The 27,170-nt window shown below is 43.5% G+C and overlaps 1 protein-coding gene across 5 annotated transcripts in view; it reads left to right on the top strand.

The window, feature by feature from the left end:
- ATG16L2 (autophagy related 16 like 2) overlaps window positions 1–27,170 on the top strand; it is a 372,678-nt gene that overhangs the window by 193,781 nt on the left and 151,727 nt on the right. For all 5 annotated transcript variants that reach the window (XM_053708773.1, XM_053708771.1, XM_053708770.1 and 2 more), the window contains exon 6: window positions 13,728–13,790. In XM_053708773.1, the coding sequence (XP_053564748.1) occupies window positions 13,728–13,790 (63 nt within the window). The remainder of the gene's footprint in view (window positions 1–13,727; window positions 13,791–27,170) is intronic.

Raw genomic sequence — 27,170 nt, 5'->3', positions numbered from 1 at the left:
TTACAGAAATTATTAGTAAGGAGTGGGATAGACCCGGTGTGCCTTTTTCCCCTCCCCCGATATTTAGAAAAATGTTCCCTATAGACGCCACCACACGAGACTTATGGCAGACGGTCCCTAAGGTGGAGGGAGCAGTTTCTACGTTAGCCAAGCGTACCACTATCCCGGTGGAGGATAGCTGTGCTTTCTCAGATCCAATGGATAAAAAATTAGAGGGTTATCTTAAGAAAATGTTTGTTCAACAGGGTTTTATATTGCAGCCTCTTGCATGCATTGCGCCTGTCACGGCTGCAGCGGCGTTCTGGTTTGAGTCTCTGGAAGAGGCGATTCGCACAGAGCCGTTGGATGAGGCTTTGAGCAAAGTTAGAACCCTTAAGCAAGCTAATGCGTTTGTTTCAGATGCCGTAGTACATCTAACCAAACTTAAGGCTAAAAATTCCGGATTCGCCATACAGGCGCGCAGAGCGCTCTGGCTTAAATCCTGGTCAGCGGATGTAACTTCCAAGTCTAAGCTACTTAACATTCCTTTCAAAGGGCAGACCTTATTCGGGCCCGGCTTGAAGGAAATTATTGCTGACATTACGGGAGGTAAGGGCCACGCCCTTCCTCAGGACAGGGCCAAACCAAAGGCCAAACAGTCTAATTTTCGTGCCTTTCGTAACTTCAAGGCAGGAGCAGCATCGACTTCCTCCGCTCCAAGACAGGAAGGAACTACTGCTCATTACAGACAGGGTTGGAAAGGCAACCAGTCATGGAACAAGGGCAAGCAGGCCAGAAAGCCTACTCCCGCCCCTAAGACAGCATGAAGACAGGGCCCCCTATCCAGAGACGGATTTAGTGGGGGGCAGACTTTCTCTCTTTGCCCAGGCTTGGGCAAGAGATGTGCAGGATCCCTGGATGTTAAAGATTATATCTCAGGGATACCTTCTGGATTTCAAAACCTCTCCTCCACAAGGGAGGTTCCATCTTTCGAGGTTATCGACAAACCTAGTAAAGAGAGAGGCATTTCTACAATGTGTACAAGACCTCTTAATCATGGGGGTGATCCACTCAGTTCCGCGATCGGAACAGGGACAAGGATTTTACTCAAATCTGTTTGTGGTTCCCAAAAAAGAGGGAACCTTCAGACCAATCTTGGACTTAAAGATCTTAAACAAATTTCTACGGGTACCATCGTTCAAGATGGAAACCATTCGAACCATCCTACCCATGATCCAAGAGGGTCAATATATGACCACGGTGGACTTAAAGGATGCTTACCTTCATATACCGATTCACAAGGATCATTATCGGTACCTAAGGTTTGCCTTTCTAGACAGGCATTACCAGTTTGTGGCTCTTCCCTTCGGGTTAGCCACGGTCCCGAGAATTTTTACGAAGGTTCTGGGCTCACTTCTGGCGGTACTAAGACCACGAGGCATAGCGGTGGCTCCGTACCTAGACGACATTCTGATACAAGCGTCAAGTTTTCAGAATGCAAAGTCTCATACAGAGATAGTTCTAGCATTTCTGAGGTCGCATGGGTGGAAAGTGAACGTGGAAAAGAGTTCTCTGTTACCACTCACAAGGGTTCCTTTTCTAGGGACTCTTATAGATTCTGTAGAGATGAAGATTTACCTGACGGAGTCCAGGTTATCAAAGATTCTCGATGCTTGCCGTGTCCTTCATTCAGTTCCAAGCCCATCAGTAGCTCAGTGCATTGAGGTAATCGGCTTAATTGGATTACTCAGATCTGTCCCCTTTGTTAAATCTGGACCAGGAGACCAGAGATTCTCTTCTCTGGTGGTTGTCACCGGTTCACCTGTCCAATGGAATGACCTTTCGCAGACCAGATTGGACGATTGTAACAACGGATGCCAGCCTTCTAGGCTGGGGAGCAGTCTGGAATTCCCTGAGGGCTCAGGGATCGTGGACTCAGGAGGAGAAACTCCTCCCAATAAACATTCTAGAATTAAGAGCAATATTCAATGCTCTTCTAGCTTGGCCTCAGTTAGCCAAACTGAGGTTCATCAGATTTCAGTCGGACAATATCACGACTGTGGCTTACATCAATCATCAAGGGGGAACCAGGAGTTCCCTAGCGATGTTGGAAGTCTCGAAGATAATTCGCTGGGCAGAGTCTCCCAGGCGTAGAGAACTGGGAGGCGGATTTCCTAAGTCGCCAGACCTTTCATCTGGGAGAGTGGGAACTTCACCCGGTGGTATTTGCTCAACTGATTCGTCGTTGGGGCGAACCGGATCTGGATCTCATGGCATCTCGCCAGAACGCGAAGCTTCCTTGTTATAGATCCAGGTCCAGGGACCCGGGAGCGGTGCTGGTAGATGCATTAGCAGCCCCTTGGGTTTTCAACATAGCTTATGTGTTTCCACCATTTCCGTTGCTACCTCGGCTGATTGCCAGGATCAAACAGGAAAGGGCATCAGTAATTCTGATAGCGCCTGCGTGGCCACGCAGGACCTGGTATGCAGACCTAGTGGACATGTCGTCCTGTCCACCATGGTCTCTTCCTCTGAGGCAGGACCTTCTAATTCAGGGTCCTTTCAACCATCCAAACCTAATTTCTCTGAGGCTGACTGCCTGGAAATTGAACGCTTGATTCTATCAAAGCGTGGGTTTTCGGATTCGGTTATTGATACATTAATACAGGCTCGGAAACCTGTGACCAGAAAAAATTTACCATAAGATATGGCGTAAATATTTATATTGGTGCGAATCCAAGAGTTACTCATGGAGTAAGGTTAGGATTCCTAGGATATTAGCTTTTCTACAAGAGGGTTTAGAAAAGGGTTTATCCGCTAGTTCGCTAAAGGGACAGATTTCAGCTCTGTCTATTCTTTTACACAAACGTCTGGCAGAGAATCCAGACGTCCAGGCCTTTTGTCAGGCTTTGGCTAGAATTAAGCCTGTGTTTAAAGCTGTTGCTCCTCCGTGGAGCTTAAACTTGGTTCTTAAAGTTCTTCAGGGTGTTCCGTTTGAACCCCTTCATTCCATTGATATTAAGCTTTTATCTTGGAAAGTTTTGTTTTTGATGGCTATTTCCTCGGCTCGAAGAGTCTCTGAGTTATCTGCCTTACATTGTGATTCTCCTTATCTGATTTTTCATTCAGACAAGGTAGTACTGCGTACTAAACCTGGGTTTTTACCTAAGGTTGTTTCTAACAGGAATATCAATCAAGAGATGGTTGTTCCATCATTATGTCCTAATCCTTCTTCAAAGAAGGAACGTCTTTTGCATAATCTAGACGTGGTCCGTGCTCTGAAGTTCTACTTACAGGCAACTAAAGATTTTAGACAAACTTCTTCCCTGTTTGTCGTTTACTCTGGACAGAGGAGAGGTCAAAAGGCTTCGGCTACCTCTCTCTCTTTTTGGCTTCGTAGCATAATACGTTTAGCCTATGAGACTGCTGGACAGCAGCCTCCTGAAAGAATTTCAGCTCATTCCACTAGAGCTGTGGCTTCCACCTGGGCCTTTAAGAATGAGGCCTCTGTTGAACAGATTTGCAAGGCTGCAACTTGGTCTTCACTTCATACTTTTTCCAAATTTTACAAATTTAACACTTTCGCTTCTTCGGAGGCTGGTTTTGGGAGAAAGGTTCTACAGGCAGTGGTTCCTTCTGTTTAATGTTCCTGCCTTGTCCCTCCCATCATCCGTGTACTTAGCTTTGGTATTGGTATCCCATAAGTAATGGATGACCCGTGGACTGAACACACTTAACAAGAGAAAACATAATTTATGCTTACCTGATAAATTTATTTCTCTTGTAGTGTGTTCAGTCCACGGCCCGCCCTGTCTTTTTAAGGCAGGTTCTACATTTTAAAATTATAACTCCAGTCACCACTCCACCTTATAGTTTCTCCTTTCTCGTCTTGTTTTGGTCGAATGACTGGATATGACATGTGAGGGGAGGAGCTATATAGCAGCTCTGCTTGGGTGATCCTCTTGCAACTTCCTGTTGGGAAGGAGAATATATCCCATAAGTAATGGATGACCCGTGGACTGAACACACTACAAGAGAAATAAATTTATCAGGTAAGCATAAATTAAGTTTCTACGATTTCTCCTATGCCAAATAAACACCTGATCATTTTGATAATCATTCTTATCTCTTATATATTTGGTGTGTTTAGTTTGTATAATCTGGCTCTTACTGGACTGAACAGTGTCTTGTAATGTCTTGTCTAGAATGCCATAGCCTTCTATTTCCTTGAACTTATTCAATTCCAACTGTATACACTCTATCTGTTGTCTAACTAGAGTAAGTTGTATATATTTACAGGGAGTGCAGAATTATTAGGCAAATGAGTATTTTGACCACATCATCCTCTTTATGCATGTTGTCTTACTCCAAGCTGTATAGGCTCGAAAGCCTACTACCAATTGAGCATATTAGGTGATGTGCATCTCTGTAATGAGAAGGGGTGTGGTCTAATGACATCAACACCCTATATCAGGTGTGCATAATTATTAGGCAACTTCCTTTCCTTTGGCAAAATGGGTCAAAAGAAGGACTTGACAGGCTCCGAAAAGTCAAAAATAGTGAGATATCTTGCAGAGGGATGCAGCACTCTTAAAATTGCAAAGCTTCTGAAGCGTGATCATCGAACAATCAAGCGTTTCATTCAAAATAGTCAACAGGGTCGCAAGAAGCGTGTGGAAAAACCAAGGCGCAAAATAACTGCCCATGAACTGAGAAAAGTCAAGCGTGCAGCTGCCAAGATGCCACTTGCCACCAGTTTGGCCATATTTCAGAGCTGCAACATCACTGGAGAGCCCAAAAGCACAAGGTGTGCAATACTCAGAGACATGGCCAAGGTAAGAAAGGCTGAAAGACGACCACCACTGAACAAGACACACAAGCTGAAACGTCAAGACTGGGCCAAGAAATATCTCAAGACTGATTTTTCTAAGGTTTTATGGACTGATGAAATGAGAGTGAGTCTTGATGGGCCAGATGGATGGGCCCGTGGCTGGATTGGTAAAGGGCAGAGAGCTCCAGTCCGACTCAGACGCCAGCAAGGTGGAGGTGGAGTACTGGTTTGGGCTGGTATCATCAAAGATGAGCTTGTGGGGCCTTTTCGGGTTGAGGATGGAGTCAAGCTCAACTCCCAGTCCTACTGCCAGTTTCTGGAAGACACCGTCTTCAAGCAGTGGTACAGGAAGAAGTCTGCATCCTTCAAGAAAAACATGATTTTCATGCAGGACAATGCTCCATCACACGCGTCCAAGTTCTCCACAGCGTGGCTGGCAAGAAAGGGTATAAAAGAAGAAAATCTAATGACATGGCCTCCTTGTTCACCTGATCTGAACCCCATTGAGAACCTGTGGTCCATCATCAAATGTGAGATTTACAAGGAGGGAAAACAGTACACCTCTCTGAACAGTGTCTGGGAGGCTGTGGTTGCTGCTGCACGCAATGTTGATGGTGAACAGATCAAAACACTGACAGAATCCATGGATGGCAGGCTTTTGAGTGTCCTTGCAAAGAAAGGTGGCTATATTGGTCACTGATTTGTTTTTGTTTTGTTTTTGAATGTCAGAAATGTATATTTGTGAATGTTGAGATGTTATATTGGTTTCACTGGTAAAAATAAATAATTGAAATGGGTATATATTTGTTTTTTGTTAAGTTGCCTAATAATTATGCACAGTAATAGTCACCTGCACACACAGATATCCCCCTAAAATAGCTAAAACTAAAAACAAACTAAAATCTACTTCCAAAAATATTCAGCTTTGATATTAATGAGTTTTTGGGTTCATTGAGAACATGGTTGTTGTTCAATAATAAAATTAATCCTCAAAAATAGAACTTGCCTAATAATTCTGCACTCCCTGTATATATATATATATATATATATATATATTTTCTCCAATGACATCCTGCGTGGTGTATGGAAAAAGCAAATGTTACCTCTTTTGTTTTTTCATTTATACTGTTGGAACATTAATAAAAGAATGAATGGGACAGGATTGGATTCCTTTTCCCCCTCTTCTCCCTTTAACAAATTGTCCCCGGTCCTGGACTCTCAATGGAGCTGTGAGGTTCCGTCCTTAAATGGGATGGTGTTATCTTCACCCTGGCTAAACGTACTACTATCCCGCTTGAGGATAGTTCTTCATTTGAAGAGCCTATGGATAAAAGATGGAAACTCTGTTAAGAAAGATGTTTCAACCGGCGGCGGCTGTTGCCGCTGTTACTGGAGAAACTACCTTCTGGTTTGACTCCTTATAGGGTTTGATCGGGGTGGAGGATCCCCTTGATGTTACTCAGAAAAGATTTACGGCATTGAGAGTTGCTAATTATTTTATCTGTGCTGCTATTTGGAAGTTTATTCGCTTGAATACTATGGCTTCAGCTTTTTCTTTTCAGGCCCGTCAGGCTCTGGCTGAGTTCATGGCCTGCAGATATGACTTCTAAGTCTAGACTCCTTCCCTCCCTTTAAGGGAATGATTTTGTCTGGTCCAGGCCTGGACTTAATTATCTTGACAAGACTATTTATGATATTTTGCTGCCCCCAATATATTAAAGGCTATATTTGAAGTTAGATTAATGTTCCAGGGCAGTCTAATGTAATACAAACATTGCATTTGATGTCAGTATAATTTCCAATTTATTTATATATCAACACTTGAAGTTACGGTGAATTGCATTGAATAAGTGGACATTGGGAGCCACCGACAAAAGTCACTTTGCTATATCATTCACTATATAGTATGTGGTTATTACATACACACAGGTCCTAGTGTATTTACTACCCAGTTATAGTGAAAATATACAGATACTCAAAATATTACAATTATAGCTATCTCTAATATAGGGACAATATAAATTCATGTGCACCTAAAGCACTGATAAGTGATTTTGAATCTCAATGTAATTGACAGAATTTTATAATCACATTAACAAATGAAACCTCTTTAGGATTCTAATGATCCAATGCATAAGATCAAATACATTCGGTAGCGTGTAAAATCATATATCACTGTACCACCTTACGTATTTGTGTACTATTAATATTGGTATAGTTACCTTATCCTAAAAAGTAAGTATACGGCAGATACCTCAGTATCACTCACATTATTGTGATACATATTATAGACATAATGACAGTATAAATTAAAAGAGAGAAGCGCTCAACCTGGGAACGAACAATAGCATAATAGCTTGTTCTATGGCTAGTTACCACCCGTTGCTCAGTGTGCCTAGAGGGATATAGCTGCACCTCACTCACGAGGCCCACAATAGGCCGAAACGTACGTCTGGGGTTTTGCTGTTTCTCTCGTTCAGAGAGGGATTGCCTGGTATTTCGGGGCTGGACTGTACTGTAAAGTCAGGATCAGACTGATATACTTTAGGAAAGTTCTTCTCTGTGAAAGGCACATGTTGAGCAAAAAGAGGCTGCTTCTTGGGTGGTAACTAGCCATAGAACAAGCTATTAAGCTATTGTTCGTTCTCAGGTTGAGCGCTTCTCTCTTTTTATTTATGCAAATTATGACATTTGGGGAAGTCTCCCTAAGTGTGATGCGGGAATCCAGACGTGGACCCGTTGCTCAGTGTGCCTAGAGGGATATAGCTGCACCTCACTGACGAGGCCCACAATAGGCCGAAACGTACGCCTGGGGTTTTGCTGTTTCTCTCGTTCAGAGAGGGATTGCCTGGTATTTCGGGGCTGGACTGTACTGTAAAGTCAGGATCAGACTGATATGCTTTAGGAAAGTTCTTCTCCGTGAAAGGCACATGTTGAGCAAAAAGAGGCTGCTTCTTGGGTGGTAACTAGCCATAGAACAAGCTATTATGCTATTGTTCGTTCTCAGGTTGAGCGCTTCTCTCTTTTTATTTATTCAAATTATGACATTTGGGGAAGTCTCCCTAAGTGTGATGCGGGAATCCAGACGTGGACCCGTTGCTCAGTGTGCCTAGAGGGATATAGCTGCACCTCACTGACGAGGCCCACAATAGGCCGAAACGTACGCCTGGGGTTTTGCTGTTTCTCTCGTTCAGAGAGGGATTGCCTGGTATTTCGGGGCTGGACTGTACTGTAAAGTCAGGATCAGACTGATATACTTTAGGAAAGTTCTTCTCTGTGAAAGGCACATGTTGAGCAAAAAGAGGCTGCTTCTTGGGTGGTAACTAGCCATAGAACAAGCTATTAAGCTATTGTTCGTTCTCAGGTTGAGCGCTTCTCTCTTTTTATTTATGCAAATTAACCTGGGAACGAACAATAGCATAATAGCTTGTTCTATGGCTAGTTACCACCCGTTGCTCAGTGTGCCTAGAGGGATATAGCTGCACCTCACTCACGAGGCCCACAATAGGCCGAAACGTACGTCTGGGGTTTTGCTGTTTCTCTCGTTCAGAGAGGGATTGCCTGGTATTTCGGGGCTGGACTGTACTGTAAAGTCAGGATCAGACTGATATACTTTAGGAAAGTTCTTCTCTGTGAAAGGCACATGTTGAGCAAAAAGAGGCTGCTTCTTGGGTGGTAACTAGCCATAGAACAAGCTATTAAGCTATTGTTCGTTCTCAGGTTGAGCGCTTCTCTCTTTTTATTTATGCAAATTATGACATTTGGGGAAGTCTCCCTAAGTGTGATGCGGGAATCCAGACGTGGACCCGTTGCTCAGTGTGCCTAGAGGGATATAGCTGCACCTCACTGACGAGGCCCACAATAGGCCGAAACGTACGCCTGGGGTTTTGCTGTTTCTCTCGTTCAGAGAGGGATTGCCTGGTATTTCGGGGCTGGACTGTACTGTAAAGTCAGGATCAGACTGATATGCTTTAGGAAAGTTCTTCTCCGTGAAAGGCACATGTTGAGCAAAAAGAGGCTGCTTCTTGGGTGGTAACTAGCCATAGAACAAGCTATTATGCTATTGTTCGTTCTCAGGTTGAGCGCTTCTCTCTTTTTATTTATTCAAATTATGACATTTGGGGAAGTCTCCCTAAGTGTGATGCGGGAATCCAGACGTGGACCCGTTGCTCAGTGTGCCTAGAGGGATATAGCTGCACCTCACTGACGAGGCCCACAATAGGCCGAAACGTACATCTGGGGTTTTGCTGTTTCTCTCGTTCAGAGAGGGATTGCCTGGTATTTCAGGGCTGGACTGTACTGTAAAGTCAGGATCAGACTGATATGCTTTAGGAAAGTTCTTCTCTGTGAAAGGCACATGTTGAGCAAAAAGAGGCTGCTTCTTGGGTGGTAACTAGCCATAGAACAAGCTATTATGCTATTGTTCGTTCTCAGGTTGAGCGCTTCTCTCTTTTTATTTATGCAAATTATGACATTTGGGGAAGTCTCCCTAAGTGTGATGCGGGAATCCAGACGTGGACCCGTTACTCAGTGTGCCTAGAGGGATATAGCTGCACCTCACTGACGAGGCCCACAATAGGCCGAAACGTACGCCTGGGGTTTTGCTGTTTCTCTCGTTCAGAGAGGGATTGCCTGGTATTTTGGGGCTGGACTGTACTGTAAAGTCAGGATCAGACTGATATGCTTTAGGAAAGTTCTTCTCTGTGAAAGGCACATGTTGAGCAAAAAGAGGCTGCTTCTTGGGTGGTAACTAGCCATAGAACAAGCTATTATGCTATTGTTCGTTCTCAGGTTGAGCGCTTCTCTCTTTTTATTTATGCAAATTATGACACTTTGGGAAGTCTCCCTAAGTGTGATGCGGGAATCCAGACGTGGACCCGTTGCTCAGTGTGCCTAGAGGGATATAGCTGCACCTCACTCACGAGGCCCACAATAGGCCGAAACGTACGTCTGGGGTTTTGCTGTTTCTCTCGTTCAGAGAGGGATTGCCTGGTATTTCGGGGCTGGACTGTACTGTAAAGTCAGGATCAGACTGATATGCTTTAGGAAAGTTCTTCTCTGTGAAAGGCACATGTTGAGCAAAAAGAGGCTGCTTCTTGGGTGGTAACTAGCCATAGAACAAGCTATTAAGCTATTGTTCGTTCTCAGGTTGAGCGCTTCTCTCTTTTTATTTATGCAAATTATGACATTTGGGGAAGTCTCCCTAAGTGTGATGCGGGAATCCAGACGTGGACCCGTTGCTCAGTGTGCCTAGAGGGATATAGCTGCACCTCACTGACGAGGCCCACAATAGGCCGAAACGTACGCCTGGGGTTTTGCTGTTTCTCTCGTTCAGAGAGGGATTGCCTGGTATTTCGGGGCTGGACTGTACTGTAAAGTCAGGATCAGACTGATATGCTTTAGGAAAGTTCTTCTCTGTGAAAGGCACATGTTGAGCAAAAAGAGGCTGCTTCTTGGGTGGTAACTAGCCATAGAACAAGCTATTATGCTATTGTTCGTTCTCAGGTTGAGCGCTTCTCTCTTTTTATTTATTCAAATTATGACATTTGGGGAAGTCTCCCTAAGTGTGATGCGGGAATCCAGACGTGGACCCGTTGCTCAGTGTGCCTAGAGGGATATAGCTGCACCTCACTGACGAGGCCCACAATAGGCCGAAACGTACATCTGGGGTTTTGCTGTTTCTCTCGTTCAGAGAGGGATTGCCTGGTATTTCAGGGCTGGACTGTACTGTAAAGTCAGGATCAGACTGATATGCTTTAGGAAAGTTCTTCTCTGTGAAAGGCACATGTTGAGCAAAAAGAGGCTGCTTCTTGGGTGGTAACTAGCCATAGAACAAGCTATTATGCTATTGTTCGTTCTCAGGTTGAGCGCTTCTCTCTTTTTATTTATGCAAATTATGACATTTGGGGAAGTCTCCCTAAGTGTGATGCGGGAATCCAGACGTGGACCCGTTACTCAGTGTGCCTAGAGGGATATAGCTGCACCTCACTGACGAGGCCCACAATAGGCCGAAACGTACGCCTGGGGTTTTGCTGTTTCTCTCGTTCAGAGAGGGATTGCCTGGTATTTTGGGGCTGGACTGTACTGTAAAGTCAGGATCAGACTGATATGCTTTAGGAAAGTTCTTCTCTGTGAAAGGCACATGTTGAGCAAAAAGAGGCTGCTTCTTGGGTGGTAACTAGCCATAGAACAAGCTATTATGCTATTGTTCGTTCTCAGGTTGAGCGCTTCTCTCTTTTTATTTATGCAAATAATGACAGTATAATCAACAATCACTGTGGACCATGTAATCCATAGATCTATATATACCACGTATTTGGTGACAACATCACACTATCTTATATTTATTCAAGTGTCTTTTTATCCATTTGAAGGGCACACTACTACATATCATTACCCTCACGGGACGGCCAATACAACGTTCTACTGTAAATTATTTTGTGTTTTTTAAACTTTATGTTGTTGTTCTGTGATTTTAATTAAACTAATAAAGGTTAAATTTTAAAATACATCACCTAACCACATCTCCCAATAAGATGTTTTAACTACTGTTACTTGCAGGGAGAGAGAAGTGCTATATAGATGCATACTTTTGTTCAACTTCTATGTTGATTGTTTCTCCTAGTTAATTCATGCATAAGCACTCAAGCTATGGAAATCTAATCCTAATATATACACATCTCCCTTAATACTAGTGTACTGCTGTTGCACCTTGTTGTTTTCTCTTGGTGGTTTTGTCCGGATTACTTGTCCTGAGGGACGTCCGTCTCAAGACCATTCTGGGTGATTGTGACTAGGGTTGCGAGTCTGTCAGGATGGGGATCTGTTTGGGGTGCGCCAGGAAGGCACAGGGCCTTTGGTCTCAGGAGGTAAAGCTCCCTCCTGATCTCATTTTGGATTTTAGGGCAATATAAAATGCTCTGAAGGCTTGGCCTCTTCTGGGTTTGTCCCAGTTAATCAGATTTCAATCAAACAATAAATCCTCGGCGGCTTACATCAACCATCGGGGGGGACGAGAAGCTCCCTAATTTTAAGGGAAGCATCTTGAATTCTGGTGTGGGGGAGATCAGCATTTGTTAGCTGTCAGAGATCCACAATCCAGGTGTGGACAACTGGGAAGCGGATTTCCTCAGCAGACAATCCTTTTATCCGGGAGAATGGTCTCTCCATCCTTAGTGTTTGCAGAAATTTGCAAGTGGAAGATCTTATAACATCTCAATACCAAGCTACGCAGATAGGGGTCGAGGTACAGGGATCCTCGGGCGGAGCTGTAGTGGCTCGAGTCAAGCAGGCGTCAGTGATACTGACTGCTCCGTCTTGGCCGCGAAGGATATAGTTCGCGCATCTAGTGGGGATGTCATCATCTCCTCCGTGGAAGTTACCTTGTCACCGGGATCTGCTGACCAAGGTCTCTTTGTTCATCAGATTCTCTGAGGCTGACTGCGTGGAGATTGAACGCTTAGTCCTATGCAAGAGAGGGTTTTCTGAGAGAGTTATTTTTACTCTCATTCAAGCTCATAAGCTGGTTGCTTGTCGCATCTATCATAAGGTGTGGAGGACCTACTTATTCTGTTCTCCAGGATGAACTGGAGAAGGGCTTTTCTGCAAGTCCCGTGAAGGGACAGTTTTCGGCCCTGTCTGTGTTACTGCAGAGCTTCCAGATGTGCAGAAATTTGTTAAGGCTCTGCTAGGATCAGACCTGTGTTTAGATCTAAGGCTCCTCCTTGGAGTTTAACTCTTGTCCTTAGGGTTTTGCAATGGGCTCTGTTGGAGCCTATGCATGAAGTAGACATTAAATTGTTGTCTTGGAAGGTTCCTTTTCTACTGGCTATTGCTTCTGTGTGCAGAGTATATGTGATTGCTGCCTTGCAATGCGTCCCTCCTTATCTGGCTTTTCATGCCGATTAGGCTGTTCTACGAACCAAGTTAGGTTTTCTTCCTAAGGTTGTGTCAATTCGCAACATCAATCAAGAAATTGTGGTTCCTTTCTTATGTCCTAATCCTTCTTCGTCGAAGGAACGTTTACAACATATTTCTGGATGTGATTTGTGTCTTGAAGTTCTATCTTCGGGCCACAAAGGAAGACGCTCCTTTCCAGGAAGCATAGGGGTCAGAGGGCCTCTTCAACTTCCTTATCTTTTTGTCTGAGAAGTGTCATCCATTTAGCATAGAATCGGCGGGACATAAGCCTACTCAGAGGATTATGGCTCATTCTACGAGAGCAGTGGTTTCCTCTTGGGCCTTCAAAAATGATGCCTCTATGGATCAGATTTGAAAGGCGGCTCCTGGTTCTGCTTACATACTTTTTCTAAAATTTTACAAGTTTGATGTTTTTGCTTTCACTGAAGCAGCCTTCGGGAGAAAGGTTTTGTAGGCTATGGTGCCCTCAGATTAGGGTCCGCCTCTCTTTTTTCCCTCCCATTAGCATTCCGTGTACTCTAGAGCTTGGGTATATGTTTCCCACAAGTAAGGAGTGCAGCTGTGGACTCTTCCCATATTAAGATGGAAAACAAATTATCCTTACCTGATAATTTAATTTCCATCTGTATGGGAAGAGTCCACAACTCCCACCCGTGTTCTCCGATGGGCGGCCCTAAATTTGAAATTTTTTCTTCTGGCACCTTTTTCACCCTGATATTTCTTCTACTGTCCCTTGTTTCCTCGGCAGAATGACTGGGGTTATGATGAAGTGGGGGAGGTATTTAAGCCTTTCGCTGGGGAGTCTTTGCCTCCTCCTGGTGGCCAGGTTCAGTATTTCCCACAAGTAAGGAATGCAGCTGTGGACTCTTCCCATACAGATGGAAATGAAATTATCAGGTAAGCATAATTTATGTTTTTTACTACTTACAATAAACTTGCATCATGTGTATTACAACAGATAAACTATGCTGACATTTTCTTTTGTATCTGACTACAGGAGAAAAAAAGCAATGTTGCTGCATCAAATCAAGATGGCAATGAGGAGAGAAGTAAGATCAGAGTAAGTAAAACGTACTTCTAAATGTGATAACTGTCTCTGTTTATAGTTTGCAAATTTAGTCTAGAAAAGGAAAAAATCAGTGTGGATTTTAACTTGTCAGTCATGTGAAATAATTACTGTATGAATGAGTTGGTTGAGTTAGAGGATTGTTATATAAGAAAACAGGAGTTAGAGGATCTTATCATATGGAGTTAAGGGTGCTTTTAATGTAATAAGATGAGTTAGAGGACCTAGTCAAATTAGTTAAAATGAGGTTAGATTGGGTGGTTCTATGAATAAATTAAATATAGGGATAGGGGAGGTGGTTCTATTAATTAATAGGGAGAGTCAGTGGAGGTAGTTATATAAATTTATAGGGAGAGCTAGTGGAGGTTGTTTAATGGATATAAGCAGAGTTAGTGGAGGTGGTTCTATGGATATAGGCAGAGTTAGTGGAGGTGGTTCTATGGATATAGGCAGAGATAGTGGAAGTGTTTCTAAGGATATAGGCAGAGTTAGTGCAGATGGTTCTATGGATATAGGCAGAGTTAGTGGAGGTGGTTCTATGGATATAGGCAGAGTTAGTGAAGGTGGTTCTATGGATATAGGCAGAGTTGGTGCAGGTGGTTCTATGGATATAGGCAGACTTAGTAGAGGTGGTTCTATGGATATAGGGAGAGTTGGTGAAAGTGGTTCTATGGATATAGGCAGAGTTAGTGGAGGTGGTTCTATGGATATAGGCAGAGTTAGTGGAGGTGGTTCTATGGATATAGGCAGAGATAGTGGAGGTGTTTCTAAGGATATAGGCAGAGTTAGTGCCGGTGGTTATATGGATATAGGCAAAGTTGATGGAGGTGGTTCTATGAATATAGGCAGAGTTGCTGGAGGTGGTTCTATGAATATAGGCAGAGTTGCTGGAGGTGGTTCTATGGATATAGGCAGACTTAGTAGAGGTGGTTCTATGGATATAGGGAGAGTTGGTGGAAGTGGTTCTATGGATATAGGCAGAGTTAGTGGAGGTGGTTCTATGTATATAGGCAGAGTTAGTGGAGGTGGTTCTATGGATATAGGCAGAGATAGTGGAGGTGTTTCTAAGGATATAGGCAGAGTTAGTGCAGGTGGTTCTATGGATATAGGCAGAGTTGATGGAGGTGGTTCTATGAATATAGGCAGAGTTGCTGGAGGTGGTTCTATGAATATAGGCATAGTTGCTGGAGGTGGTTCTATGGATATAGGCAGAGTTGATGGAAGTGGTTCTGTGGATTCAGGCAGAGTTGGTGGAGGTGGTTCTGTGGATATAGGCAGAGTTGGTGGAGGTGGTTCTGTGGATATAGGCAGAGTTGGTGGAGGTGGTTCTGTGGATATAGGCAGAGTTGGTGGAGGTGGTTCTGTGGATATAGGCAGATTTGGTGGAGGTGGTTCTGTGGATATAGGCAGATTTGGTGGAGGTGGTTCTGTGGATATAGGCAGAGTTGGTGGAGGTGGTTCTATGGATATAGGCAGAGTTGGTGGAGGTGGTTCTATGAATATAGGCATTTAGTGGAGATGGTTCTATGAATATAGGCAGAGTTAGTGGAGGTGGTTCTATGGCTATAGGCAGAGTTGGTGGAGGTGGTTCTGTTGATATAGGCAGAGTTGGTGGAGGTGGTTCTTTTGATATAGGCAGAGTTAGTGCAGGTGGTTCTATGGATATAGGCAGAGTTGATGGAGGTGGTTCTATGAATATAGGCAGAGTTGCTGCAGGTGGTTCTATGAATATAGGCAGAGTTGCTGGAGGTGGTTCTATGGATATAGGCAGACTTAGTAGAGGTGGTTCTATGGATATAGGGAGAGTTGGTGGAAGTGGTTCTATGGATATAGGCAGAGTTAGTGGAGGTGGTTCTATGGATATAGGCAGAGTTAGTGGAAGTGCTTCTATGGATATAGGCAGAGATAGTGGAGGTGTTTCTAAGGATATAGGCAGAGTTAGTGCAGGTGGTTCTATGGATATAGGCAGAGTTAGTGGAGGTGGTTCTATGGCTATAGGCAGAGTTGGTGGAGGTGGTTCTATGAATATAGGCAGAGTTGCTGGAGGTGGTTCTATGAATATAAGCAGAGTTGCTGGAGGTGGTTCTATGGATATAGGCAGAGTTGATGGAAGTGGTTCTGTGGATTCAGGCAGAGTTGGTGGAGGTGGTTCTTTGGATATAGGCAGAGTTGGTGGAGGTGGTTCTGTGGATATAGGCAGAGTTGATGGAGGTGGTTCTTTAGATATAGGCAGAGTTGGTGGAGGTGGTTCTGTGGATATAGGCAGAGTTGGTGGAGGTGGTTCTGTGGATATAGGCAGAGTTGGTGGAGGTGGTTTTATGGATATAGGCAGAGTTGGTGGAGGTGGTTCTATGAATATAGGCAGTTAGTGGAGATGGTTCTATGAATATAGGCAGAGTTAGTGGAGGTGGTTCTATGGCTATAGGCAGAGTTGGTGGAGGTGGTTCTGTTGATATAGGCAGAGTTGGTGGAGGTGGTTCTGTTGATATAGGCAGAGTTGGTGGAGGTGGTTCTATGAATATAAGCAGTTAATGGAGATGGTTCTATGAATATAGGCAGAGTTAGTGGAGGTGGTTCTATGGATATAGGCAGAGTTGGTGGAGGTGGTTCTGTGTATATAGGCAGAGTTGGTGGAGGTGGTTCTGTGGATATAGGCAGAGTTGGTGGAGGTGGTTCTGTGGATATAGGCAGAGTTGGTGGAGGTGGTTCTGTGGATATAGGCAGAGTTGGTGGAGGTGGTTCTGTGGATATAGGCAGAGTTGGTGGAGGTGGTTCTGTGGATATAGGCAGAGTTGGTGGAGGTGGTTCTGTGGATATAGGCAGAGTTGGTGGAGGTGGTTCTGTGGATATAGGCAGAGTTGGTGGAGGTGGTTCTGTGGATATAGGCAGAGTTGGTGGAGGTGGTTCTGTGGATATAGGCAGAGTTGGCGGAGGTGGTTCTGTGGATATAGGCAGAGTTGGTGGAGGTGGTTCTATGGATATAGGCAGAGTTGGTGGAGGTGGTTCTATGGATATAGGCAGAGTTGGTGGAGGTGGTTCTATGGATATAGGCAGAGTTGGTGGAGGTGGTTCTATGGATATAGGCAGAGTTGGTGGAGGTGGTTCTATGGATATAGGCAGAGTTGGTGGAGTTGGTTCTATGGATATAGGCAGAGTTAGTGGAGGTGGTTCTATGAATATAGGCAGAGTTATTGGAGGTAGTTCTATGGATATAGGCAGAGTTGGTGGAGGTGGTTCTGTGGATATAGGCAGAGTTGGTTGAGGTGGTTCTGTGGTGGAGGTGGTTCTGTGGATATAGGCAGAGTTGGTGGAGGTGGTTCTGTGGATATAGGCAGAGTTGGTGGAAGTGGTTCTGTGGATATAGGCAGAGTTGGTGGAGGTAGTTCTGTGGATATAGGCAGAGTTGGTGGAGGTGGTTCTGTGGATATAGGCACAGTTAGTGGAGGTGATTCTATAGATATAGGCAGAGTTGTGGGAGGTAGTTCTATGAACTGACAGGGAGAGTTAGTGGAGGTGATTCTATGAATTAAAGGGACAGTCTACTCCAGAATTGTTATTGTTTAAAAAGATAGATAATCCCTTTATTACCCATTTCCAAGTTTTGCATAACCAACATGATTATATTAATATACTTTCTCTTGTAAAGGTATCCAGTCCACGTGTTCATCCATTACTTGTGGGATATTCTCCTTCCCAACAGGAAGCTACAAGAGGACACCCACAGCAGAGCTGTCTATATTGCTTCTCCCCTAACTGCCAGCCCCAGTTATTCTCTTGCAGCTCTTGACAAGAAAGGATGTATCAAGAGATATGTGGTTACTTAGTGTAGTTTTTACCTTCAATCAAGAGTTTGTTATTTTTAAACGGTACCGGCGTTGTACTGTTTTACTCTCAGGCAGAAATTGGAAGAAGAATTCTGCCTGGAGGTTTGATGATCTTAGCGGTTTGTAACTAAGGCCCATTGCTGTTCTCCCACATAACTGAAGAGTATGGAAAGAAAACTTCAGTTAGGGGGACGGTCTGCAGATTACCTGCTTTGAGGTATGTTCAGTATATTTTTTTCTAGAGAGATGATAAGGTCTAGAAAATGCTGACAGTGCCTGGTATATTTGAGGTAAGCCTGATACAGTGATTTAACAACGACTGGCATCATGCTTGCAAAAAAGGGTAATATTCATGTTAATACTCATATTACTTAGTGTAAAAACGTTTGCATGGTTTATAGAAAAAACGTTTTTTCTCTGAGGGTGATAAATCTTTATTTGGGGCCTAGTTTTCCACATGGCTAGTTAGATTACTCCTAGGAGTACTTTTCTCTTACTTGCTGTATTCAGTCCACGGATTCATCCTTATTTGTGGGATATTCTCAATCCCTACAGGAAGTGGCAAAGAGAGCACACAGCAAAGCTGTCCATATAGCTCCCCTCAGGCTCTGCCCCCCCAGTCATTCTCTTTGCCACTCTAACAAGTAGCATCTCCATGGGGGTGGTAAAGAGTATGTGGTGTTATATTTGTAGTTTTATTTCTTCAATCAAGAGTTTGTTATTTTAAAATAGTGCCGGTTTGTACTATTTACTCTGAGGCAGAACTGTGATGAAGATTTCTGCTGAAAGGAATATGATTTTAGCACCAGTAACTAATATCCATTGCTCTTCCCACGCAGGACTGTTGAATACCAGAGAACTTCAGTTGGGGGGAACAGTTTGCAGGCTTAACTGCTTCAGGTATGATCAGTCATTTTTCTAACAAGACCAAGTAATGCTAGAAGACTGATAGAAATCCCCATGTGGGAAGGGAAGGTAAGCCATTTTCTGAGACTCAGTATAGAAGGATGGCTTAGTTTATAGGGCTTAAATCACTGGTGGACACTGTTATGGGTAAAATCGATTATTTTTTAATATAATCTGATGTTTGCACAAGTGTTTATCATGTTTGGAACACTTTTTAGGGGTTTTATACGCTGGCATAATTTTAGACACCTAATTTGGCTTAGGAAGGCCTCACAACTCCGGAGTGAAGAGGGAGAGGGCCTAATTTTCGCGCCTCAGTTGCGCAGTTCTTTTACAAGATAGCTTCATGCAGCTTCACATGTAGAGTCCAGAGATTGCAGGAGGACTACAGGGAGGCTTATTTTTGTTCCAAAACTAATCCCCAAGGAAGGTAGTGTGTTAAACTGGTGGACAGCTTCAATTTGCTCCGGTTTGGGCAATAAGGGGTTAATTGGCTTGAAACTTGGTGTGCAATCTTTTCAAAGCATTAGGATCATATGGTGTAAATTTCATAAAGATCAGATGTTTTTTTGAGATTTGGTAAAAAAGTGTGTGCTGTTTATTATTTAAAGGCACAGTAACATTTTTTCAAAAAGTGTATTTTTCTGTATTTGAGTGCTATCTAATTCTGTCTAACATGTCTGAGCCTACTGATAGACCTTGTTCTATGTGTTTAAAAGCCATGGCGGTACCCCCATTGCATTTGTGTTTAAAGTGTGCTAAGGTATCTAAACATTTTAATGACCATGCATTGACACTTAAAAATGTAGCCAAAGATGATTCTTTGACGGAAGGTAATGAGGATAGTCCTCCTTCCTCTCCCCATGTGTCGACACCAGTTACGCCCGTGCAAGCGTTGCCTAGTACCTCTAGCGCATTGGCCCCTATTACTTTACAACAATTAGCAGCAGTAATGGATAATTCCCTTGCAGCATTTTTATCCAAACTGCCGGTTTTTCCAAAAAAGCGCGATAGCTCAGTTTTAAATACAGAGGATGAGCAATCTGAAGCTTTGTATAATTTATCTGTAGTACCCTCACAAAACTCAGAAGTAGCAGTGAGGGACGGTCTGTCTGAGGGAGAAATTTCTGACACAGGAAAAGTTTCTCAGCAGGCAGAGTCAGATTCCTTAGCATTTAAATTTAAGCTGGAACACCTCCGCGTCTTGCTCAAGGAGGTTTTAGCTACACTGGATGATTTTGACCCCACTATGGTCCCTGAAAAATTGTGTAAAATGGACAGGTTTTTAGAGGTCCCTGTATACACTGAGGCATTTCCGATCCCAAAGAGGGTGGCGGATATTGTGACTAAGGAGTGGGAGAGACCAGGTGTACCCTTTGTTCCCCCACCTATCTTTAAGAAAATGTTCCCCATAAATGACCCCAGACGGGACACGTGGCAGATGGTCCCCAAGGTAGAGGGGCTGTTTCAACACTTGCTAAGCGTACAACTATACCAATAGAGGACAGTTGTGCTTTCAAAGATCCTATGGATAAAAAAATTAGAAGGTTTGCTGAAGAAAATTTTTGTTCAGCAAGGTTTTCTTCTTCAACCAATGGCCTGCATTATTCCAGTAACTACTGCAGCGGCTTTTTGGTTCGAGGCCCTGGAGGAGTCGCTCCAGAGGGAGACTTCATATGATGAGGTCATGGATAGAATTCATGCTCTAAAGCTGGCTAATTCTTTTATCACTGATGCCGCTCTCCAATTAGCTAAGCTAGCGGCGAAAAACTCAGGTTTTGACATCATGGCGCGAAGAGCGCTTTGGCTCAAATCGTGGTCGGCTGATGTGTCGTCCAAAACGAAACTGTTAAATATTCCCTTCAAGGGGAAAACCCTATTTGGCCCAGAGCTGAAAGAAATTATTTCAGATATCACTGGGAGCAAGGGCCATGCCCTGCCACAAGATAGGCCGTTTAAGGCCAAAAACAAGGCTAATTTTCGCTCCTTTCGCAACTTCAGGAGCGGACCTGCCACAACCTCTGCTGCCGCAAAGCAAGATAATGCTTCCCAGCCCAAAGCAACTTGGAAACCCCTGCAGGGCTGGAATAAGGGTAAACAAGCCAAGAAGCCTGCTCCTGCTACCAAGACAGCATGAGGGGGTAGCCCCCGATCTGGGATCGGATCGAGTAGGGGGCAGACTCTCTCTCTTCGCTCAGGCTTGGGCAAGAGATGTTCCAGATCCCTGGGCATTAGAAATAGTTGCTCAGGGGTACCTTCTAGAATTCAAGGATTCTCCCCCAAGGGGAAGGTTCCACATTTCTCATTTGTCTTCAGACCAAATAAGGAAACAGGCGTTCTTACGCTGTGTAGAAGATCTGCTAAAGATGGGAGTGATACACCCAGTTCCAATTGTAGAACAAGGACTGGGCTTTTACTCAAACCTGTTTGTAGTTCCCAAAAAGGAGGGAACTTTCAGGCCAATCCTGGATCTAAAAATTCTAAACAAATTCCTCAGAGTTCCGTCCTTCAAGATGGAAACCATTCGTGCAATCTCGCCGATGATCCAGGAGGGTCAATATATGACTAAGGATCTAAGGATTGACTCGGTAGAAATGAAAATCTTTCTGACAGAGGTCAGGAAGTCAAAACTGCTGAATACTTGCCGAGTTCTTCATTCCATTCCTCGGCCTTCCGTGGCTCAGTGCATGGAAGTAATTGTTTTAGTGGTTGTGGCAATGGATGTAGTTCCTTTTTGCCCGAATTCATCTCAGACCACTGCAGCTGTGCATGCACAAACAGTGGAATGGAGATTACACAGATTTGTCTCCTCAAGTACAAAATGGACCAGAAAACCAGAGACTCTCTTCTATGGTGGTTGTCTCAAGATCACCTGTCTCAGGGAATGAGTTTCCGCAGACCGGAGTGGATCATTGTCACGACCGATGCCAGTCTGTTAGGCTGGGGTGCGGTCTGGAACTCCCTGAAGGCTCAGGGACTATGGTCTCGGGAAGAATCTCTTCTTCTGATAAACATTTTGGAGTTGAGAGCGATATTCAATACGCTCCAGGCTCAACTAGCGGAGGCCAAATTCATCAGATTTCAGTCGCGTACATCAATCATCAGGGAGGAACAAAAAGTTCCCTAGCGATGAAGGAAGTATCCAAGATCATCAAATGGGCGGAGGATCACTCCTGCCATCTATCTGCAATTCACATCCCAGGGGTAGACAACTGGGAGGCGGATTTTCTAAGTCGTCAGACTTTCCATCCGGAGGAGTGGGAAGGTTTTTGCTCAGCTGACTCAGCTATGGGGCATTCCAGAATTGGATCTGATGGCATCCCGTCAGAACACCAAACTTCCCTTTTATGGATCCAGATCCAGGGATCCCAAGGCGGCATTGATAGATGCATTAATAGCGCCTTGGTCGTTCAGTCTAGCTTATGTCTTTCCACCGTTTCCTCTTCTCCCTCGGCTAGTAGCCAGAATCAAACAGGAGAATGCTTCTGTAATTCTGATAGCGCCTGCGTGGCCATGCAAGACTTGGTATGCAGACCTAGTGGACATGTCATCTGTCCCACCATGGAAACTGCCATCGAGGCAGGATCTTCTAATTCAGGGTCCTTTCAAGCATCCAAATCTAGTTTCTCTGCAACTGACTGCTTGGAGATTGAACGCTTAATTCTAGCTAAGCGTGGTTTCTCTGAATCAGTTATAGACACTCTGATACAGGCCAGAAAGCATGTCACCAGGAAAATTTACCATAAGATATGGCGAAAATATCTTTGTTGGTGTTAATCCAAGGGTTACTCGTGGAGTAAGATTAGGATTCCAAGGATATTGTCTTTTCTCCAAGAAGGATTGGAGAAAGGTCTGTCAGCTAGTTCCTTAAAGGGACAGATATCTGCTCTGTCTTTTCTGTTACATAAGCGTCTGGCTGCTGTACCAGATGTTCAGGTGTTTGCACAGGCTCTAGTCAGAATTAAGCCTGTTTACAAGCCTGTGGCTCCTCCATGGAGTCTAAATTTAGTTATTTCAGTTCTTCAAGGGGTTCCGTTTGAACCTTTGCATTCCATAGATATTATGTTTTTATCTTGGAAAGTTTTGTTTTTAGTAGCCATTTCTTCTGCTCGAAGAGTTTCTGAATTGTCTGCTTTGCAGTGTAATTCACCCTATCTGGTGTTCCATGCAGATAAGGTTGTTTTGCGCACCAAACCTGGTTTCCTTACAAAAGTGGTTTCTAATAAGAATATTAACCAGGAAATCATTGTTCCTTCTCTGTGTCCTAATCCAGTTTCTAAGAAGGAACGACTTTTACACAATCTTGACGTGGTTCGTGCTTTAAAATTCTATTTAAAAGCAACTAAAGATTTCAGACAAACATCATCCTTGTTTGTTGTCTATTCTGGTAAGAGGAGAGGTCAGAAAGCTACTGCTACCTCTCTTTCCTTTTGGCTGAAAAGCATCATCCGTTTGGCTTATGAGACTGCGGGACTGCAGCCTCCTGAACGAATTACAGCTCATTCCACTAAAGCTGTGGCTTCCACATGGGCTTTCAAGAATGAGGCTTCTGTTGAACAGATTTGTACGGCAGCGACTTGGTCTTCACTGCATACATTTGCCAAATTTTACAAATTCAATACTTTTGCTTCTTCGGAGGCTATTTTTGGGAGAAAGGTTTTGCAAGCAGTGGTGCCTTCCGTTTAGGTTACCTGACTTGTTCCCTCCCTTCATCCGTGTCCTATTGCTTTGGTATTGGTATCCCACAAGTAAGGATGAATCCGTGGACTGAATACACCAAGTAAGAGAAAACAGAATTTATGCTTACCTGATAAATTACTTTTTCTTACAGTGTATTCAGTCCACGGCCCGCCCTGACATTTAAGTCAGGTTCAAATTTAATTTTTAATAACTACAGTCACCACTGCACCCTATGGTTCTCCTTTTTCTCCTAACCGTCGGTCGAATGACTGGGGGGGCGGAGCCTGAGGGGAGCTATATGGACAGCTTTGCTGTGTGCTCTCTTTGCCACTTCCTGTAGGGATTGAGAATATCCCACAAGTAAGGATGAATCCGTGGACTGAATACACCGTAAGAGAAAGTAATTTATCAGGTAAGCATAAATTCTGTTTTTTAAGGCCCTCTGACATTGAGTGCATGGTGGGAGGGGCCTATTTTCGCGCTCTAAATGCGCAGTTAATTTTCAGACTGAGACATCCAGCTTCCCTAAAGGAGTCCTCTGGCATCTAGGGCCACTATAGAGGGTTTTTTCCTGCAAAAACCGTGTTTAAGGGCAGGTAGGAGCCACAGCAGAGCTGTGGCAGTGTGTTTGACTGTTTGTTAACGTTTTTAACGTTTTTCTAATCCGTTTTTGGGCCTAAGGGGTTAATCATCCATTTGCAAGTGGGTGCAATGCTGCTTTAGTCCCTTATACACACTGTAAAATTTTGTAGAGTTTACTACTTTTTAACACTGTTTTGCAGTTTATGTGGTAGTTTTTTTCTCTTAAAGGCACAGTACCGTTTTTTTATAATTGCTTTTTCACATTTATTAAAGTGTTTTCCAAGCTTGCTGGTCTCATTACTAGTCTGTTAAACATGTCTGACATAGAGGAAACTCCTTGTTCATTATGTTTAGAAGCCATTGTGGAACCCCCTCTTAGAATGTGTACCAAATGCACTGACCTTTCTATAAGTTATAAAGATCATATTATGGCTTTTAAAGATTTATCACCAGAGGTTTCTCAGACTGACAAAAGGGAGGTTATCCACCACAAAAGAAAAACATGGAGCGCTAGCGTATATAAAACATAACCTTTATTATGGTTATTTAAAAACAGGACATATAGTCAATCAAAAAGGACAGAGATGGGATACCTCTGGCTGGCAGGCTTACGCGTTTCGGCAAAGCCGTAATCATAGCATACTATGCCAGCCACAGGTGTGCTTTATATACAAAATTAGAAACAACACCATTTGTTAAAAGGACATGTTATTTAAAACAACAGTACGCCCAGAGAAATTTGCATTTAACCCCTTATATTCCGGAGGTGAAAGAACAGATTTTATCCTTAGTTTGATTTATGAATCTATATAGGTATTTTTGAAACATATGAGGTTATTCACAATAAATAAATAAATCGTCCATCATAGACGTTATATAAGTACTTATGTTTGCTACCTTCAGATCACAATCACAGCGTATCACGTCATATCCATAGCCTATAGTAACGGCCTTCTATTTAAATAAATTAAATTATAAATCTGATTTCATAGTACAAATGTGTGCTATCGTCACTAAGACTAAAAAAGGTGTCAGTATAGTGGTCTCAGATTGTGTCAGTCGGATATGGGGAGGGTTATGTGTTTAATGTATTATTGAGGGGTGTTATTTAATATCTTATAATTTTATAAATTTTATGAAAAAGATGAGATCGGGTATTCTTATTCCCAATAGTTTATAAGGTCGAATTCTGAGTTCAGGCCTTTTGGTATTCTGGTATCCATTTTTAGGATCCACAACATTTCTCTTTTAGATAGAGTTACTCCACGGTCACCCCCTCTTTTTGATCAGATTCATAAGGTGCTTGGTGTCCCTGAGATAGCTAGGGAGAGCTTCAACAAATGGATGTAAAATCATGTCCAGCCATTGGGACAAGCGTTCAAAGAGAGACCCTATACCACTTACTATAGGTCGTCCCCTCACATCTGTGAGGGACTTATGCACCTTGGGTAGATGATGGAATACTGGAGTGACCGGATGTTCCACAAATATATATGACATAGTGTCCTGATCAATAAAGCCATTTTCCATTCCATCATCTAAAAGGTGCATAAGTTCTCTCTTGAACCGGCTTGTAGGGTTCGTGGTCAAAACTGAATAACATTGTCTGTCATCCAGTTGGCGCATTGCCTCATTGACATATTGCGCCCTATTCATTACCACCACTGAACCACCCTTGTCTGCATTTTTTATGACCAGATCATGGTTATTGGCCAGGGAGGACAACGCTTCCCTTTCAATTCTATTCAAATTATTTGAAGTATTGCGGCCAGCAGAGTCAGTCAAGAGCTTGAGGTCACGCTCCACTCTTTTATAGAAATTTTCAATTACATTCCCCCTACTTTGTATTGGGTAGAATTTAGAAGGAGGTTTTAAACTTCTTGCTTTGCTAGTGGTTTGCAAAGATTCAAGTCCCTCACTTTCTAGCATAAGAGTGTTTAGTGAAACCAAGTCCCCTGGTGGGCGCGGAAGCACGGTGCCTCTGGAAAAGTGCCGGGTAGCGGTGGACGAGATACGGAGATACAGATCAAGGTGGAGGTGTATATGACACCGGCTCTACTTACAAAGGATCCTGCTGAAATTTAGAAGCTCCCCGGGTGGAAGTCAGCAGAGGTGAGACTGTATCTTTTGATTATCTCTACTGCATAAAGATTGAAATGTACACTTGCTCTGGGTACACTGCAGCTTAAGTTGCTGCGGTGTATGAAAGGAAAAAAGTTTCTTTGCATCATCTACTTTGTTTATGTAACTGATCCTCTCATTTTTGCTTTTGGTATTGTGTAAAAGGGAGGTTATGCCATCTAGCGCTCTCCATGTGTCAGAACCTATAACTCCCGCTCAAGTGACGCCAAGTACATCTAGCGCGTCCAATGCGTTTACCTTACAAGACATGGCGGCAGTTATGAATCATACCCTCACAGAGGTATTGTCCAAACTGCCAGGGTTACAAGGAATGCGAGACAGCTCTGGGGCTAGAACAAATACAGAGCTTTCTGACGCTTTAGTAGCTATGTCTGATATACCCTCACAATGTGCAGAAGCTGAAGCAGGAGAGCTTCTATCTGTGGTTGACATTTCTGATTCAGGGAAGGCGTTACTTCAGTCTGACTCTGAAATTACAGCGTTTAAATTTAAGCTTGAACACCTCCGCTTGTTGCTCAGGGAGGTTTTAGCGACTCTGGATGACTGCGACACCATTGTAGTCCCAGAGAAATTGTATAAAATGGACAAAAACTTTGCAGTGCCTGTTTACACTGACATTTTTCCAATCCCTAAGAGGTTTTCAGAAATTATTACTAAGGAATGGGATAGACCAGGTGTACCGTTCTCTCCCCCTCCTGCTTTTAAAAAGATGTTTCCTATAGATGCCGCAATATGGGACTCGTGGCAGACAGTCCCTAAGGTGGAGGGAGCAGTCTCTACCCTAGCTAAGCGTACAACTATCCCTGTCGAGGACAGTTGTGCTTTCCTAGATCCAATGGATAAAAACTTAGAGGGTTTCCTTTAAAAAATCTTTATACAACAAGGTTTTTTCTTTCATGTAATTAACAAGAGTCCATGAGCTAGTGACGTATGGGATATACATTCCTACCAGGAGGGGCAAAGTTTCCCAAACCTTAAAATGCCTATAAATACACCCCTCACCACACCCACAAATCAGTTTTTACAAACTTTGCCTCCAAGGGAGGTGGTGAAGTAAGTTTGTGCTAGATTCTACGTTGATATGCGCTCCGCAGCAAGTTGGAGCCCGGTTTTCCTCTCAGCGTGCAGTGAATGTCAGAGGGATGTGAGGAGAGTATTGCCTATTGAATGCAGTGATCTCCTTCTACGGGGTCTATTTCATAAGGTTCTCTGTTATCGGTCGTAGAGATTCATCTCTTAC

The sequence above is a fragment of the Bombina bombina genome, chromosome 3 (genome assembly GCF_027579735.1).
Source record: "Bombina bombina isolate aBomBom1 chromosome 3, aBomBom1.pri, whole genome shotgun sequence".
NCBI classification, from domain to species: domain Eukaryota; kingdom Metazoa; phylum Chordata; class Amphibia; order Anura; family Bombinatoridae; genus Bombina; species Bombina bombina.
The sequence above is the reverse complement of the archived record's forward strand: the minus strand, read 5'-3'. Positions and strand labels throughout refer to the sequence as shown.